Source organism: Dermacentor silvarum, chromosome 4 (assembly GCF_013339745.2).
Source record: "Dermacentor silvarum isolate Dsil-2018 chromosome 4, BIME_Dsil_1.4, whole genome shotgun sequence".
NCBI lineage: Eukaryota > Metazoa > Arthropoda > Arachnida > Ixodida > Ixodidae > Dermacentor > Dermacentor silvarum.
The window spans coordinates 1,866,822-1,886,977 of NC_051157.2; the positions used below are offsets into that span (position 1 = coordinate 1,866,822).

Below are 20,156 nucleotides of genomic sequence, written 5' to 3' on the forward strand. Positions count from 1 at the left end.
TGCAGCAGCGCGACGCCCACCGCAGACGGCTTTCAGTCTCCCCCCTCCCTACCGCCGGTGGCATAATCATTGAGCTGGGTAGGCGGGCATTAGTAGCACGAGAAATCGAAACACATATTGAACTAATAAAAAATAACTAATTAACTCCTCAGTTAATTACTTTACGACGCCTATTGCAATTTACGAATTGTAGCCTGTGAGCTTGCCAGGCGTATCCACTTGGAATGGATTTCCAGAATGACACCAGTTTGGAGATATGCGCCTTCAAAGTCGCCGTAAAAATGCACTGTTGTTCCACTTACTTTTTTTACCGAAATGCTGTTGTATACAATGAAGCACAAAAGTAACTGGAACGTCCATGTATTTCGTCCCACACTTTGAGAAATAATATATATATATATATATATATATATATATATATATATATATATATATATATATATATATATATATATATATATATATAGGGTGTTTCAGCGAACACTAAAAAATTCTTAGAGGTTGCCTGTGGCAGATAGCCCAATTCTAGTTCATGAGCTGCTCTACTCGAAGAGGCGGACATTACTTGCACAAGAAATTGAAATGCATAATCGACGAATTAACCAAAATTCGCTAATTAAATTTTTAACGAATTACCTGATGGCCCATGTTGCAATTTACAAATTGTAGCCATGGAGTTTGCGAGGCGGATCCACTTGGAACGAATTCTAGGGATGACCCCAGTCTCGAGATATTAATTCCTGAACTTTGCGGAGAAATGCATTGGCGTTCCAGTTAGTTTATTAACAAAACGTCGCTTTCAGCATTGAAGCACAAACTTAACTGGAACGTCAATGCATTTTTCCGCAAAGTTCGGGAATTAATATCTCGAAACTGGTGTTAACCTGAGAATTAATTGCAAGTGGATCCGCCTCGCGAACTCCACGGCTACAATTTGTAAATTGCAACATGGGCCATCAGGTAATTAGTTAAAAATTGAATTAGCGAATTTTTGTTAATTAGTCGATGATGCATTTCAATTTCTTGTGCAAGTAATGTCCGCCTCTTCGAGTAGACCAACTCATGAACTAGAATTAGGCTATTTGCCACAGGCAACCTTTAAGAATTTTTGAAAGTGTTCGCTGAAACACCCTGAATATATATATATATATATATATATATATATATATATATATATATATATATTCAGAGAGACTAATTCATCTCTATCATCGTGCCAAGAGTACGTCTCCCGACTCGACCACTGTCGCCAGCGTGCTCGCCTCAACACAGAGGCAAGACAACAAGACCGGAAAAATAATTACGACGAATGCCATCGCGTTGTATCTTTTCGACCTGGGGACGAGGTCCTGACTCCTGTTGGCACCCCTGGTTTATGTGAAAAATTCCAGCCACGGTTCATCGGAGCGTGCATAGTCCTTGGACAGACTTCGCCTGTCAACTATCGCGCCACTCCTCTTGACACAGACCGCCGTTGCCGCAATACCACGTGTCCCGCATGAAGCCCTTCACGCGGCGTGCCTCGACGCCATGACGGCCGGCCGGCCAGGATGGCCGCTTTCACGTCGGGGGGAAATTAGTGTGGGCGTTTATTACGCACATCTTCCTCATCTGTATGTTATCATCATCATCCTCACAATTATACCTATCCTTCTCTTCTCCTATATATGTGATCATCATCGCCTATGTGCTGCGCTTGTTCGCTGACGAGCTCCCGGGCCTAATAAACGTCGTCCCAACCAAGACGTCACAGTATATATATATATATATATATATATATATATATATATATATATATATATATATAGTCGATCATATACATATATACAGATACATATATAAGTCGATCACAACACCCACGGTCCCAACATCTTAGATTTAGTATTAACTACCGCACCTGATACCGCCGGGCCTATTGCTTACATTGATGGCTTGAGCGATCACAAACTTCTTCAATTAGACATAAATATTCCACGAACTTTCTATCGGGTTCAGACTAAAAGTATTAGAGATTACAATAGGGCCGACTATAAAAATATTAATGCTGAATTGGCTATCTTTCTTAGCGAAGAAATTCTGCCATTATTTAATTCAAGATCGGTAAACGACAGCTGGAAACTTTTTAAACAAAAATTAACAGCACTGGTAGAAAATTACGTGCCTAAAATAGTTATAGCAAATGACAGGTCTAATCCTTGGTTTACAAAGCACCTTCGAACATTGAGAAACAAAAAGAAGCGTCTGTATCGGGCGGCCAGAAGGGACAATCAAGCCTCGTCTTGGGCGGCATACAGGGTTTTTCTAAAATCTTACTGCAAAGAGCTATGCGCAGCAAAAGACAAATATTTCTCACGTGACCTGCCATCTCTTCTAATAAATAACCCCAGAAAATTCTGGCAAGTTATATCACCAGGTAACACTGTCCGCAATATTGTGCTACATGATGATAGTGAAAGCCCTTTGTCTGACGCTGATTGTCCAGTAGCCTTTAACAATTTTTTCAGATCTGTTGTTACACAGGAAGACTGTTCCACTGTTCCCTTAATTCCCGACTTTGAATATCCTTTTATGGAACCAACAGATATTACAGCAGATGGCATTACATCCTTAATAAATAATCTGAAATTATACACATCCTCCGGTATAGACAATATCAACTCAAAAATACTAAAAAATACCGTAACAATTTCAAGCCAAATTTTGTGTCATATTTTTAGGCAATCCTTAACATCTGGCGAAATACCCCTGGATTGGAAAATTGCAAAGGTTATCCCTGTATTCAAGGGTGATAACAAGTACTCTCCGCGAAATCACCGTCCCATCTCATTAACATGCATATGCTGTAAACTACTGGAACATATCATAGCATCGTATATCTACCGCCATTTAGAATCAAACGACTTTTTATATTTTAACCAGCATGGATTCAGAAAAGGCTTATCTTGTGATACCCAGTTGCTCGAATTTACAACAGAATTACATTCCAGCATGAATAACAAACAACAGACTGACTGTGCATTCTTAGATTTTTCGAAAGCATTTGATCGTGTCGCTCACTGTCGCCTCATCTCAAAATTATCCGCGCTCCGACTGGATTCATTAACTTTATCTTGGCTCCAAAACTTTCTCTCCTTGCGGCAGCAGTTCACTGTTGTTAATAACCACTCATCGCGTATTTCTGACCTTACTTCTGGCGTCCCGCAAGGCTGTGTCCTTGGTCCTCTTCTTTTCTTAATTTTCATTAATAACCTTCCACAAAATATATCTTCGCAGTTGAGGCTTTTCGCAGGCGATTGCATCTTATACCGTACGATAATAACCCCTGATGACCATTTATTATTGCAGAATGACCTTAACCTTGTCAGTTTCTGGTGCAGTACATGGCAGATGACCCTGAACTCAGACAAATGTAAAGTTATGTCCTTCTCGCGAAAACATTCAAATTTTAGCTTTTCTTACGTCCTAAATAACACCGCCGTACCTCTGACATCGTCCTATAAGTACCTTGGCATTGAACTTACAACTAATCTTTCCTGGAATACACACATAACAGCTATCTGCGCAAAGGCTTCAAAAACCCTGGGTTATCTCCGACGGAACTTGCGAAAATCCCCTGCTACAGTTCGAAAATTAGCATATCAGACTTTTGTTCGCCCACAATTAGAATTTGCGTCATCAGTATGGTCACCACATCAAAATTATTTGGTTGATATGCTGGAATCAATTCAATACAGAGAATCGCGCTTCATCACAAGTAACTACGACAGAACTTGGAGCGTAACTAAGATTAAAGCAGATATTGCGCTCCAGCCACTTGAAACTCGTCGCACGATTAGTCTTCTTTGCCTTTTCCACAGATACGTTCATGGTAATCGACCTCATGTGTTGCCCCTTGAAGTGCCAGCACGCACGTCACGTCGCCTTAACACTAGCCATAGTTTCATGCGCTTATTTGGCAATACACTGTCATTTAACGCATCAGCACTGCCACGTGCCATAACCGTATGGAACAGTCTTCCTGTTAACATTGTGTGCCTAACAAATCGGGAAGCCTTTCGCGAAGAATTGCAAAGTTTCCTGTAGAAACATTGTATAAGGAGACCTGCTTTCTTTCCCTGTTTTTCATACTTGTACTTTTTGCGTTTAAGAGTATATTAATGTGTTTACGCTGTCTAAAGCTTAGCCTAGACAAACCTTTTTTTGAACTTTGCTTTACATATCTTGCGATGGCCTGTATTAACATTTACATTGTTTACTCCTGTTGAAACACGTACTCTGTGTCCCCCCTTACCCTATGCCCATAAATAGGCCTGTAAGGTATTTTAAATATATATTGTAACGTGGCAAAGAGGAGATAGAAGAGGAGGAGAACGAAGAACGGCTACATTTCGGTGGCGACCTCTCATACATCCTAGTCTTCACCTGTGAATAAACATCGATCATGCGTAACAGTTTTTGGTGGAAGGTACTGGGACCACCACGCAACACGGCCAACGCGGTTCTCCAACCTCCTGATCTGCGTCGAAGCCGCCGAATCGCTGGATTGCCCGCATTACTTCCGGTGTCTCAGATGTCCCACACCGAAGCCAACACTCGCACGGAACCAGTGGCATCTTCGACCGAAACGATGGCTAGTCCGTGGCAGCGCCAACATCTGGTAGAGCCTCGCACATTCGGAGGGAAGCCCGGCGAGGACGTCGAAGAATGGCTTAACCACTACGAACGGGTGAGCAAGCACTATCGTTGGGACAGCGTAACGCGACTCTCCAACGTAGTCTTCTTTCTGATGGACACGGCGCTCGTGTGGTTCGATAATCACGAGGAAACTCTGACAACGTGGGATCGTTTCACGTCCGAAATCAAGGAACGTTTCGGTGATTCAATCGCAAAGAAGAAGCAGGCCGAGCAAACTCTCCTTCAAAGAGCTCAAGTTCCGGGCGAGACGTGCACGACCTACATCGAAAACGTGCTCAAGCTATGCAGGACGGCCAATCCTCGTATGTCAGAGGAGGCCAAAGTTGGCCATTTGTTGAAGGGAATCGCGGAGGACGTTTACAACTTCCTCATTGGTAAAGAGAACCTTGGCTCAGTCACCGACGTAATACGTCATTGCCGTACCTTTGAGGCTCTCAAACTGCGCCGCATAATCCCGAAATTTGGCCGGCTAGCACACGTCACAACTGTTGCAAGCATTGAAGACGACGTCCCATCAGTCGATCTCGCGACGACCATTCGACAGATTGTTAGAGAGGAGCTACGTCGTTGCACGGAATTGAACAATGAGGTCCGTGATAGTCAATATCTGTACAATCCTCCACCAGCTCCCCTTTCCATCGCTGCAACGACTGTCGAGGAGTACCGCTCGAGAAGGCCAATGAGAACGCAACCGAACCACCACCGGGAAACCGGCAACGGGCGTGCTGAGGGATATGCCCGTTGCTGAGCAACGGCCTACTCGGAGCCACGGACATACCCATCCTACCCGAAATGTAGCCGTGGCTGCTGCTGACTTCTTCGTGCTCCTCCTCTTGCATCTCCTCTTTGCCACGTTACAATATATATATATATATATATATATATATATATAGAGAGAGAGAGAGAGAGAGAGAGAAGCACAAAAGTAACTGGAACGCCCATGTATGTACTTAGAATGTATTTTCAGAATGACACCAGTTTGGAGATATGCGCCTTCAAACTCGCCGTAAAAATGCACTGTTGTTCCATTTACTTTTCTTTTTACCGAAATGCTGTTGCATACAATGAAGCACGAAAGTAACTGGAACGGCCATGTATTTCGTCCCACACTTCGAGAAATTATATATATATATATATATATATATATATATATATATATATTGTAACGCCGCACAGGAGAAGCGTAGAAGAGGTAGAAGCGGCGCGAGGTTTTATTGCGATAGCAATTATATGGACACTCAAAAGCAGATTTCTGCCGTCGGCGTCGCCGTCGCCGTCGGCGTGAGGTTCCGTATGACGTCATTTGGAGATGAAATCGTCGCCGCGTGCAGAACGCTGTATGTGCGAGTGAAAGGGCGCGAGGGGCGCGTCTTTCACGGGGAGTGAACGCACGGCGGAGAACAAACGCGCGTTCTGCGCCGTGCTCGCTTAAGGGCTGCAGAAGTAGGCGTCTCTTTTCTCCTTTACAATCACCATATATGTAGAGCAAACGCGCCTTCTTCGGACGCGCGAGAGGCCGTGGGGGAGGGGGAGGGAAGGGAGGCGACGTTTAGCTGCGGCACCAAGTGCCTATTTATATCAGAGGCTCCAGCAACAGTCACCAACGCCGCACGCATTTTGAGCTAACGCGGGCAAAACGCCGATGGCGTCGACAACAGTTCTGCGTGTTGTTGCTACCAAAGCCGCTCACCTTACTTCGTATGGCATTGCTGTGTTGCTATCGCATTCATTGCTTCGCCCTTAGGGCGAAACTGTGACATTTTTTGGGCAGATCGGTTGTTTCGGACCATCCCATGTCTGGTCTCCGCTTTTCACTGTAAATAAACCCATTCTTCATCCGTAACAAGTGGTGGACGTGCTGGGTATTGAACGCCCTGGACAACCAGTCCTCCAACATCTTCGAAGAAGCAGACGCCTGGCCGGACTACCACCCGAGCCAACAAGCATGGCCACTGCCCAAGCAGGCCGGTCAACGAGCACCAACGAAGAGGGCATCGATCAAGTCAGCCCGCGACCAAGACCACCTAGCTACTGGACGCCGGAACCCCGCATATTCTCAGGTAAAGCAGATGAAGACGTGGATGACTGGCTAAGGCACTATGAAAGAGTAAGCCGCCATAACGGATGGAGCACGCAAGCGCCACTTGTGAACGTTGCATTTTTTCTCGCCGGCACCGCACTACTTTGGTTTGACAATCATGAACGCGTGCTGACCACTTGGGAGACCTTTATCCAGGAATTGAAAGCCTGCTTTGGTGACTAGAATTCGAAAAAGAAGAAAGCGGAACTCACGCTCTCGCGCAGAGCGCAATTGCCTGGCGAAACGTGTACAACGTACATTGAAGAAATATTAAAGCTATGCGGAAATGTCAACGCGAATATGTCCGATGAAGACAAAGTGGGACATCTGTTAAAAGGCATCGCCGAAGACGCGTACAATTTTCTGATCACAAAAGAAAACCTGAACACTCCTTCCGAATTCCGGCAGCAAGGTCGCGCGTTCGAAGCTCTGAAGACCCGCAGGATCTTACCAAAGTTCGGGCGCTTGGACGACGTCACCACCGTTGCCAGTATGGACGTCGCTGCCTGCGAGGACATCGCCGCGATCGTGCGTCGAGGGGTTCAAGAGGAGCTAGCGCGACTTCAGGGAGCAGACGCTGCTTATCAGTGCGCGTTTGACGAAGGAATTCCCGACACACCACCATCCTGGTCGCGAGAACGTCGCAGCGAGCGCCGCCCGCCATCTGAGGAACCACATTTCACCAACGCCAGCTTTCCGTCCCTCCCGGCTACTCTCAGTCGCCGTCAGCCCTCACCAGTCCGTCGTGGTACAACGGACCCAACACCACGACCTGCTGCACCGGAATACTCGATGCCACGACCTGCGGAATCTTACCCGGAACCACGCCGGGAACCTGCTCCTTTCAACCGGGACCTACCTGTCTGCTACGCCTGCGGTTCCCGAGGACATATCGCGCGCTATTGTCGCCGCCGACCGCAGCGAGCGCCACGTTTTTCGGCGTACTCAGCTCGTGTGCACGAAGACGCGCCCGCGCCATTTGGAGTTCAACCTCTTCGGCAACAGTGGTCGTACCACTCGCGCGATGAGTCCCCGACTGCGCCGTTCGCCATCCCCGCGCCGTCGTCGGTCGCCTTCCCCGCCGCAGCTGGGAAACTAGCTGGTGCGGCCGATGGAGGAGTGGTCGCGGGACGGTCAGACTCGCCAATTCCTCCGTCTGTTGTTATGCTGAAGAACAAGGTGTGCGAGTGTATAGACAGTGTAAATACTACTGCTCTTGTTGATACTGGTGCCGCTATTTCTATTATGAGCCTGCGCTTCAAAGATCGCTTAGGACAGAAAGTTATGTTTGCGTGGGATCGTAAAGAAACTTTTCGTGGAGTTGGCGGTGAAGTGTTACGCCCTGTTGGCGTTTGTTCGGTTTTGGTTGCGATTGGAGGACAGAGTTTCAGAGCGGAGTTCACTGTTTTGGCCCACGCAACTCATGATGTTATTTTAGGCATACATTTCCTACGTGCATCCAGTGCTACACTTGACTGCGGGACTGGAGAGATTTTACTACGGAGCGCGTTGCCAATCGCCATACTTGATGATTTGCAGACCGATCAAGCCGACGTGTTCTCGCTCTCTCAAGATGTGTTCCTGCCTGGTCGGACAGCCATGTTTGTTCCGGTGTGCTCTTCACGTGTCCGGATGGGATCATGCAGCGGTCTTTTCGAGCCAGACCACAACAACGCGCTTAAGAAGAATGTGTTGGTCCCTCGATCTGTTGTTCAAGCCATCGACGGGCGTGCATTCTTGTGGACTGTGAACGCTTCTACGGAGCCTGTTGCCCTGCCCGCCGGCCTAAAATTGGGAACATTTGAAGAGCAAGCCACAATTGACGTACGAATAGTTGCAGCGACTTCAGACATCAGTCGACCATTGCCTAACTATTCGGATGACTTGCGACGTATGATTAACAAGTCGTTGCCGTCTTCTGAGCAAGATGTACTCCTAGAAGTGCTTGCCTGCTACACGTCAGTCTTTGATTTTGCTCAACGCGAGCGGTCTCGGATGTTGCCGGAATCCCGCATGCACCACCGCATCAACACAGGGCAAGCGACTCCGATACGTCAGAAACCCTACCGCGTATCTCCCACGGGAAGAAAAGTGATCGCCGAACAGGTCGATGACATGCTGCAGAAAGGCGTTATTCAGGAGTCTCGTAGTCCTTGGGCCGCTCCTGTTAGTATTACTAGTGAAGAAGAAAGACAACTCATGGAGATCTTGTGTCGACTACCGCCGCCTCAATGCCGTCACAAAGAAAGACGTGTATCCCTTACCGCGCATTGACGATGCTGTTGACTGTCTCCACTCCGCCTCGTACTTTTCGTCGGTTGACCTTCGGTCCGGGTATTGGCAGATACCAGTGCACCCGTCTGAGAGAGAAAAGACCGCTTTTGTTACGCCTGACGGACTATTTGAATTTAACGTCATGCCATTTGGTTTATGTAATGCTCCAGCAACCTTCGAGCGATTTATGAACTCCGTCCTCCGCGGTCTCAAATGGGAGATCTGTATGTGTTATTTAGATGATGTGATTATTTTCGGCCGCACTTTCCACGAGCACAACCAGTGGCTCGGCGTTGTTTTGGACTGCATCCAACAGGCTGGCCTCATTTTAAACTCTAAGAAGTGCCATTTTGGTGAGCGTCAAGCCCTTGTGCTGGGATATCTCGTCGACAAGGACGGTATACGGTCAGACCCCCAAAAGATTTCTGCTGTTCGCAACTTAAAGAAGCCAAAGACAGTGAAAGACCTCAGAAGTTTCCTGGGCCTTTGTTCTTATTTTCTTAGGTTTATTAAAGACTTCGCCCAGCTTGCTTGTCCCCTGACTAACCTGCTTCGCAAGGACACTCCCTACGTATGGTCCACTCGGTGCGAGGCTGCCTTCGAGCAGCTGAAGTTTTTGCTCATCTCTGGGCCACTTCTCCGCCATTTCGATCCGGAGGCGGTCACCGAACTGCATACTGATGCCAGTGGTGTGGGCGTTGGTGCTGTGCTCGTCCAGTTTCACGACGCTCGCCAACACGTCGTTGCCTACGCCAGCCGTACTCTGACGAAAGCAGAGAGAAATGATACAGTCACGGAACTGGAATGTCTTGCTGTTGTTTTCGCCATCCACAAGTTCAGACCATATTTATACGGCCGCCATTTCAAGATTGTTACCGACCATCATTCTCTCTGCTGGCTCGTTGGACTGCGTGACCCAGCTGGCCGGTTGGCTCGGTGGGCCTTGCGGCTCCAAGAATACAACTTTTACGTTACATACAAGAGTAGTCGGTGCCACACAGATGCCGACTGCTTATCTCGTCTTCCCGCTCAGAGCAACAGCACTGATGATGACGATTTCGACGACTACCTAACTGCCATCTCATCCGACTTTTCTGACTTCGCTGTCTTCCAGAACGAGCAACAACGCGACCCTTCACTTAAGCCGATTATTGATGCGACTCGCAGATCCGAACGGCCTACTCCATTTGTGATTCGTGACGGTCTGCTTTACCACAAGAATTATTCTAACATTGGTGCTCCACTGCTCCTCGTCGTCCCAGAATGCCTGCGCCTTGCGGTGCTTCGGGCCATGCACGACGACCTTACTTCCGGGCACCTTTGATTCGCTCGAACGCTCCACCGCCTCCGACAACGTTTCTATTGGCCTCAATAGACAATATGCGAAATGCGCGGCGCCATCTCGTGCACAAGTTGAGAGTTAGGTCCGCCATCTTGGTTGCGGCGAGGAAGCGAGCGGACGGCGCAAGGCCCGCACTACCCGCACGGATTCACAAGCCCCAGATCGACCCTTACCGTATAGCTAAAATGCCGACGCACTGCTGTGTCCCCTGGTGTAAGCAGCGTGGACCCAAGGATCCAGACGGGAACAAGGTGCGTGGTTATTGTTTCACACCCGTGTTAATCCGTACACATCGGACGTACCCGTATTAATAGTCGTCCGTTGAAAAAAAAAAGAGAAATAACCTCTAGTTACCAATAAATTATAAGAACAGTTAGAGAAGTAACGTGTTGTACTTTCCCGATGTTAGTGAAAGTTTCGAAAGGCGGCCTTTCCTTTTTGCGTCAACCCCGTACGACCCACTTTTTTTTTTTTTTGTCCGACGGTCATGACAGCAGCCTTGTCGTTAGAGCAAATTCAGATGTTGTGGATGTGCAGAGGCTGTAAATATTAGGGTACCTGGCGCTCGCTCTTGTAAGCCCTTGGGCTCAAGGCCATTAACGTCGAGATTTTCTCGGGTACAGACCAACCCTCGCGCCGCGATAGAGATGCCGGATAGTGCGGATAAAGCGACGGACGCACGTTCTCGCGCGGGTGTCACGCGGGCATTTACGATCGTGATCAATGATCACTCTTATATGGTACAACTAACTGCATCGAGTTTGCCGAGTTCTAGCGCACCACACGATCGCGGCCGATCGCAATTTGTTTAATCTGTATCGAGAAGAATCGCGATCGAAAGGGTCCGCGTGACAGATATGCATATCGACCACAACAGCCCGGTAACAAACGCTTGCACGGTTGTGGTAGATTTATTATCAAGCGAAGTATTTTTAAATATCACCCGCAGGTCACAACATTCATGTATTGCACATACGGGTTATTAATGTTTTGTTGATGCAGGTTTTAACTTCATGTTTATCTCTTGAAACTTGCAGGTTTCGTATCATCGCTTCCCAAGAGATGCCACATTATACAAAAAGTGGATCATCGCCATCAAGCGCGATGAAGGGAAATTCTTCAACGTGACAAAATGCACAAAAGTGTGTTCAAGGCATTTCCTGCCATCAGACTTTATTCCCAGTGTATCCTGTGGCAACAACTTGCTGCGACAAACAGCCTGCCCCAGTGTGTTCAGCTTTGGCAAAATGCAGCAGCTTCGCAAGCCACCGAAGAAGCGAACATCAGATTCCAGATCAGCACATCAGATTCCAGATCAAGCTACTGCTCAAGCATCGACTGTAGAAGACAGTGAAGCAAGATTTTTTGATGACCAGTCTACTTATCGATCGTCTGCAGCAGCTGTAGGGTCCGACACACCTGAAACAGAGGGAGACACCACCAGTTGTTCACCTGCTGCTGGTACAGTCCCTTCATTAGGTGGTGGCGAGCCTGTCAGTGAAGTGGAACGTCTTGAGGGTGTGGTTGCCACACAGGGCAATGAAATAGACAGACTTAAATATGAATGTGAAGTCCTCCAGGAGCAGCTGCTCCAAACGAAGACAGAGATGCACCTCTCTCTCCAAGAAAATCACCGCCTCACTACACGTCTTGAAGAGACAGAAAGTTTAACAAGCTTTTGCGTTGAGCATTTTAAACACTCAAATGAGGACTTGCTTGCCTACACAGGAATGCCAACATACCGGCACTTCCTGGCATTGATGGCTTACATCAATCCTGGAAAGAATGGGAGTAACGTTTTGAGGAATGCTGGCATCAAAGCTAGCGGGGGCCGACGGCGGACAGTGGAGAATGAGCTGTTCCTCGTACTTGTGAGGCTTCGTCTTGGCCTCTTCGAGCATGACCTGGCACACAGATTTGGCATCACTCAATCAACAGTGTCACGCATATGTGTGTCATGGATTAACTTCATGTACATAAGACTCTGCAAATTACCACTCTGGGCATCAAGAGCTGTAATAGACGCAACATTGCCTGCAGCATTCAGTGCGTATTCAACAACAAGGGTTATTTTGGATGCAACTGAGATAAAGTGTGAGGTGCCCTCCTCACTGTCTCTCCAATCGAGCTCCTACTCTGCTTACAAGTCTTCAAATACCTTTAAAGGCCTCATTGGTGTTTCACCAAATGGCTTAGTTACCTTTGTGTCAGAGCTCTACACAGGTTCTATCTCGGACAGGGAGGCCGTACTGAAAAGTGGATTTCTCGACCTCAAGTTTGATGGAAATGATTCCGTCATGGCAGACAAGGGGTTCTTGATTGAGGACCTTTTGGCAAGAAAAAATGTCAAGCTAAACATTCCACCATTTCTGCACAGGAATGCCCTCTCTGAACAACAAGTAAGGGAAACTAAGGAGATTGCTTCATTGAGGATCCATGTAGAAAGGAGAATAAGGAGAATCAAATCATTCCATATATTTGATCGTCCGATCCCACTCACTCTGGCTCCCATAATCAATCAGATCTGGACTGTGGCTGCTATTCTCACAAACTTTCAAAGCCCTCTGAGCAAACCTTCACCACCAAGCAGGCGACAGCTGGCACCTCCAACAGAGCTAATGGATGAATAACTTGGAGGATGACCTCTATTCATAGGCTCAAACCACGGAGCGAGATGACACAGAAGAAGGAACTTCCCTCATTCCTACAACCAGATGAAGTCACGATAAAAAATAAATAAAATATACAATGTGTGAACGCGACCCATGACTGACTCTTCTTCATTTGTACACATCACTTGTACAAATTCCTCATAGCGTGGAAGCTTGGGCATGTTGGTGATTCATCGGAAAAAAACAGAGACACGAGAGAGCGACACTACAAATTCCTCATTTGTATTTATCATCAGCCGTACAGCTTGTTCTTCATCGTAGCTCGAGCTCGGCTGGAATAAACGATTTAAAATAAAATATGCAATGATGATTATACAAACAATAAGGAATGGACAATAATACAAAGAAAGGCAATGTCTAGCACAAAAAAAGCCATAAATACAAAATATCACCATTTATTTATTAGTTACCTGCATCCCCCGTAGGGCATTACAGCAGGGAGGTTACAAACTTAACTAAATACATGAACAAATAATTACAATGTGTGGAAGAAAGCATCATTTTCTGTGATGTAACAATGCGCGATGGCAAACAGTTCCAATCTAGAACAGTTCTAACAAAAAAAAAGAATAACGGAAAACGTCACCCCTACAAGAAAATTCCCTGACCTTCAAACAGTGGTCCAGTCGCTTAGATATGTAGTGTGGTGCCTGGATATATACTACGCGGTTTGTGCCCGTTTTAGAATAATAAATATTGTGGAAAAATTTTAATCTGATATGCCTTCTACGATCCTTCAGCTCTTGCCATTTAAGTTTGTTTGCTTTCTGTCATGCTAAGCTGCCGACTATAGTTACCAAGAACAAATCTAACTGCCCTATTCTGAATTTTTTCTAATTTATTTATAAGCTCAGATGTGTGTGGGTCCCAACAAACATATCCATATTCAAGTATTGAACGTACATGACTGAAATACAGCTGCGTTTTTAAGTTACTCGGTAAATGACTAAAATTGCGCCACAAGAATCCCGAAACTGATGCTGCCTTATTTACAAAAAATGTGGTTGATCCCTCTTATATAGGAATCGGTATAGAACACGAAAGTGAAACGTGTCTTCACAGAAGTAGTGTAATGTTTATTGCACATTGATATATAATGTCTATTGGTGTTTTGTGGCTAAAGCGCCCTTAGGCGTTGATGCACCCACGTTGACGCCTGGTGGCACGTCTCCTCCATCACGACTACCAACGTCGATGACCATGAGCAACCGTCGTGCATATGGAAGCTGCACTACGCTGCACACGCTAGCACAACGCGAAAGACGAAGCACGTAACTGACACACTAATACAACGCGCAAGACAAAGCACGTAACTGAATCGTCACCGAGTCAAATCAGCGCGTACAGCGCGTCGTAATTGCAGCCTCCGCGATCAACTTCAGAAACATTTTCAGAGCTAATTGCGGAGGCCACGCTCCGCTGTGCTGAGTACGGTGAACGCCACCTAGGTGGCGTTGGTAGTGCTTCTTGATGCCAGCGTCCCTTCGAATGCTGGCATCGAGGCGTCGTAGTGCTGAGACCACCGAAGCGTTCACTGTCGGTGCGCGTTAAGGCCGGAATACATGGAGCGAATAACCGGCGTCCGAGCGAAGAACTTCGTCGGGCGGCGAACGTCCGACGGCCGGCGTCAAGAAATTTGCCGTCCGCAGCCGATCTGCCTGTCCAAACATTTTCGTCGGGCGAACGCCGCCGCCGGAAGCGTCTAGCGCGCAGCGGTGGACGACAGCCAATCAGGAGGCACTAGTTCCGGTCGCAATGCATGCTGGTGTTTCGCGCGCGCGCGCCTTTTCGCGTCGTCTGCAATCGCGTTGGTGTTGCCGTGTCTGCATGTCTCTGCACCGATTGAGTAGTTCCTAGTATGATCTCTCAGGAATCGCGTTGTATTTGTACATCCCATATCCGCTGATCTGCGAGGAAACAGACAAGCAGTGCAAGCTCTCTACAACAACCTTCAACAGAAATCTTCTGATCTCAGAGGCCACATGCTGTCGTCATGCCTATCTCCCGACTTCCCCGATAGATGGCGTTGGCATCGGATATTTCTTTCGCTAGGCTTAGACGCGTTCGAAACGAGAAGCGATCTCGAAAACTACTCAAGGTTATCCATAATACTCTGTCGTCGAAGCGGCCTGAGACTAAGCGAAAGCCGTTTACGCAGTCATTTGCTTCCAACTAAGTGAATTCTACAAGGACAACGCCAAATTCAGTTCGAAGCGGGCGGCCGGGACCGCCGCCAACACGGCGGCCAACGCGCGGCGGCGTTCGCCGCATGTATTGCAACACAGCAAACATCCTGCGTCGTGTCGCCGCGTCGTTACTTGACGCGTGAAGTTCGTCAAGAAAGTTCGCTCCATGTATCCCGGGCTTTAGTGTCATAATGCAGTACTTCTCTTTTCTGCTCGTAGGCGGCGGCACCGCCCCGAGCAAGAGCGCGGGTACACGGAGGAGTGTTAGATATATAAGGCGCGTCTGTGTAGCTCTCTGCGAATGCGTTTGTGGCGCAATGGGTTAAACGCTCGGCGATCTATCGTCGCGGACCGAGAGGTCGTGGGTTCGATTCCCAAATTTTGCATGTTTGTGGAACTTTTTCTTCTGGTTTCTTTCTTTGTATTATGTTCTATGACGTATTTCCGTGACGGAAATACGTCAGTGAAGTCTTGGTGGACCCCGGAATAAAACACTTTCGTGTTAATATAGTTAACATGCTTGTTCCATCGTAAATCAGAAGTAAAAAAGACGCCTAGGTATTTAAATTCCTTGCTTATGCTTAGAGTAAAATCATGAATTCTATACCTATATGGATGATTAGCTCGTTTTCTTGTGAAGGTGACGTGAACAGTCTTATTTATATTTAATGACATATCCCAACGCACACACCAGTCTGCTATAGTAAAGTCAACTTGCAGGATTTGTGAATCGGAAATGGAATCTACGACTCTATAAAGAACATAATCATCGGCAAACATCCTGAATGAAGACTGTATACCAATTGAAATATCATTAATGTACAACAAAAACAATAGTGGCCCCAACACTGAGCCTTGGGGAACTCCCGACGTAACTGATGCATATTGTGAAGATATACCGTTCAGAACAACAGCCTGTTTCCGCAATGACAAATATTCAGCAATCCACGCTATTATTTGACCATCCAAGTTAAAGCTTTTAATTTAGAGATTAGGAGACTGTGTGCGACTACATCAAATGCTTTACGGAAATCTAAGAAAATGCAGTCCACAACTTGTTGCTTATTGAGCCGAGGCTAAATAGTGTATAAATTCTACCAACTGTGTATTGCAAGATAAACCACGCCTGAAACCATGTTGGCTGGGGCTTAGGAGATTATGTTTAGTTAAATGGGCCATAACGCAACTGTATATTACGTGCTCCATAATTTTGCAGGTTATACTAGTTAAGGAAACGGGCCTGTAGTTCTGAACGGAGTTTCGCACACCACTCTTATGTAGGGGCACGACTCGCGCTAATTTCCAATCATCAGGCATGTCTATTTCACTGAGGGACTTCTCGAACAATCGGGTGAAATAAAAATATAATGCGTCCGCACAATTTCTTATGATAGCGGCAGGAATGTCATCAGGGCCGCATGCCTTAGTCTGGTTCACATACGGATACCATCGACACAAAAGGTGACTTCCGGCATGCGGTCTATTTCAATAGGTAATTCAAAACAGATAGTACATGAGCTAGACGGCAAAAACACAGATAAAAAATAACGGCTAAAAATTTCAACTTTAGACTCATTATCATGAATAAGTGTTTCATCATTTTTTAAAGCAAGTATCAATCTGTTGTCCTTGCCATTACGCTTCACATACCTCCAAAATTCTTTGGTATCCCTGAAAAGTCTTTCATCTAGATTAAAAAAATACAAGTCCTTAGCGATGTCAGACTTTTGTCTAAATTCAATTTCTATTGCTTTCAGCAAGGCCAAATGCTCTGGCGAATTAGACGCCTTGTATCTGATAAGTTCGTCGCTGTCATCGAACAAGGGCACGTAACTCTGCATTAAACCAGGGTTTGTCTTGAGCTCGCCTACTTGATATAACTCGTGATGGGACAAAACCTTCACGTAGTTCAAACATTTTCAGTTTGAAAGTATTCCACAGTTGTTCGATATCTAGATCATCTGCGAGTGCATCAAAAGTTGGAAAGAACGACTCGAAAGCAGCGCTAATCGCCTCGCAGTTGGCCCCGCTGTAGGCATAAATCTTTCGACTAGGTGTTTTCGCAACCTTCACATACAGAACTGATAAATCTGCTAGAACAACGTTGTGATCGCTCACAAGCTGCAAAGTAGATCACTACAATGAAGAAAAATGTTCAATCCACATATCAATGCAACCTCATTACAAAACATATATTGCCAGAATTATAACAACGCAGCAGTGTTACGAGCAGCAAAGTAAGGCAGAGCTGTAGTAAAAAAGAAATCATCTAACTGTGCCTTAACATTGTCCCACTTCTGTTGATCAAAATAAATGCGCTCCACAGCTATCCACTTTTCCGAAAAAACTACGAAGTCCGCCCACTGGCATTCTGTGACAGCCATCTGTCCTAAAACTTGATAAAAATATTCGTCATCTCTCTTGAGCTGCGGTGTATCATCAACAAATGTAAGACAAAAGTTTTTGGTGGTTACAGTATTGGCTTCACTGTCTTTTAAAGAGTAGGGGCACTTTATCTCTACCACACCATAGGTGCCTTCTTCGGGGTCAAAGGCCAACCTATCCGGGCTTGCACCCAGCCATGGACAGCTAGGGTGCACAGCAAGGCCACAATGTTGCAGGGTCACGTTGTGTCCTGCAGCTCTCATTGTAGTGGCATACCGCTCTGCAGCAACAGACTCATTTTTCTTTCCATATTGTATAGCTCGTACACGGGACAGATCCTTTGGGTCTAAGAGGTTTCTTAGTCCTTTCTCGGTCCATTCTTTCCGCTTTATCACCCTGCCAAAGGTGGACGCTGTGAGGCGGTGATGTCGTGCAGAGTGCCATCTGTCGCTCAGGGCCTGCTGCCTGGTATTCACTTCTAGGTCCTGGGCTTCCTCAGGAGCAAGTTGAAGGTGCTAGGAAAGAAATACAATAATATATATTTGCCGCAAGTCTGTACTTTAATGCATTTCAGCAGTTCTCAATAATCATGCTTGGCGCACATCCAGTCTGTCGACTTTTGCTAGTAACGGTGCATCAGATGACGCTAATCTGAGCATGCAAAATGCTGATCGATTAAATGGCCAAACAGCGAAATTTTCACAATTAGCTGCAAGCCAATCATCTTTCGTGCCTTGTGTGAGCCGCCACACAGCTGTTTTTGTTATATGCTGCAGAGCTATTTTGAAGGTTACTGGGCCATTCTATAAGTGTTAACAAGACATCATCTTACACAAGGCCATCTACAAGGGGTGGGGAAGGAGAAATAAGGCATCCTCTGTCGCAGGCATCGCAGTTGTAATTGTACAGCATTTGACTGCGGCAATGACTGACAACAGAAAGCTCGAACTGTTGGCAGTGCAAACTTTCACCACCAACCACTTTCACCACCAACCGGTATCTTTTGTGAATTATGAAGCTACAGTGCCTTCAGCACAGGGCCAATTACATGGCTTAATATGGCTATTACTATGGTTGACAAATAAACACACTAAATTCCAGTCCCCACCCTGTACGACTGTAATGTGCCACTGGCACTGGTCAAAAGTAATATGGCGGCTAGGTCAGCTCTGACCAATGCTCACATTACTTTGGACGCACATTATGCGAATGACAAATTGCAGCAATAAAAAACCGGAAACCACAACAGAAAAAAAGAGTAAGAACATGCAGCTGGCTGTGAAGCAGTCAAAGTGAGCATCTTTAGCTGCGCACATAGGAAGCGTGAATATTTTAAAACAGTATTGTAATGCAGTGATTTGGGTTTCTTGGTATGGCATCGTGAGGCTTATAGCAGATGAAAAGACAAGGACGAAGGAAGACGTGACACACTCAGACGCTAGCGCCTGTGTGTGTGTCATGTCTGTCCTTGTCTTTTCACGCACTATAAGCCTCACGTTAAAGCAGTAATCGTTCTTGTACGCGTGTTCATGAGATAAAGAGCACGCTATGCACACCAATTAAGAGCAGCAGGTCTAAAAGTATAGTATCGTCAGACATGCATGCTTTGAACTCTACTATCACAGCAGACGTCCATCGCCAGACAAAGCGGCCATGCAGCTTGGATGGTGCTCACTGAGCCAATGAACTTTTGGCGGTTACATTATATCCTTTTAGTAAGATCATCAGTAACAGTTCCCATGACCTGGCATGTAGGTGGTGTGATCAGGGCCAGCAAGGCCTTCTCAATGAATGTTAAATACTTATCAAGCATGATGCTCAATGCATGCTCTTATTTAATCCGACCTGAATGTAAATAGGCAGTATGCACGAATGCGCATTCAGGACTGCCGACGCATTGCAACAAGCATGCTTACTGCCATATGTAAAAAGCACTCGCTATATGCTGAAAGAAAATAACACTTTTGCTACCATAAGCACATGGCAAACCTGCAAAAGCACCTGATAAATGCAATGAACGAAAGCAACAACTAATGTGCTAACCATCAGAATTTGTTGTTCGTCAACTGTGAGGACATCAGGAAATGTGTGCTGCACTGCACCAGTGAAAAGCGCCAGTCGTGGGACAGCACAACTAGTGCCTGCACCAGGGGCTATGGTTGACGACATCCACGTCTTAAAATCATGCGGCCTGTCCGACTGCTGGTATGTCAGTGGAGAGTCTGCTGGAGCAAGACCTGCCTTTGTCTTCACCAGAGGAGCCTGCACGTCCAGTAAGACAGCGGCAAAAGGAAAGTCACCCAGTGACTGGATTGCGGCTACTTGGCTAGCTTCATCTTGGTAGTCCAAGCTTGCATCTGAAAGGCGAGCAGTCACTGGCAACTGCACACCACCTTCTCGTGGGGCTCGCCAGTCTACGTCTAGAACACTTGCAGGCTTTATGCCTTTCTGTCTCGGGCGTCTCCACTGCTGAGGCAGCTCTGTGCAGGAAAGTTCTGGTGGCGGCTCCGCAAATCCTTGCT

At 46.5% G+C, this 20,156-nt stretch overlaps 1 protein-coding gene and 1 long non-coding RNA gene across 2 annotated transcripts; one reads left to right on the forward strand and one right to left on the reverse strand.

Moving 5' to 3' along the window:
* The first annotated feature begins 10,506 nt into the window (after positions 1–10,506).
* Positions 10,507–13,021, forward strand: LOC119448024 (uncharacterized). The gene is made up of 2 exons (XM_037711528.2): positions 10,507–10,642; positions 11,429–13,021. Exons 1-2 carry the CDS (start codon positions 10,577–10,579, stop codon positions 13,019–13,021), a joined length of 1,659 nt encoding a protein of 552 aa, XP_037567456.1. The 5' UTR covers positions 10,507–10,576.
* Positions 13,022–13,268: 247 nt separating this feature from the next.
* On the reverse strand, positions 13,269–19,921 carry LOC119448017 (uncharacterized). The gene is made up of 3 exons (XR_007466660.1): positions 19,678–19,921; positions 15,745–18,149; positions 13,269–14,037 (listed from the first exon to the last, which is right to left on the reverse strand). It is a non-coding gene; the product is annotated as an uncharacterized LOC119448017 (long non-coding RNA).
* Between the last annotated feature and the right edge of the window lie 235 nt (positions 19,922–20,156).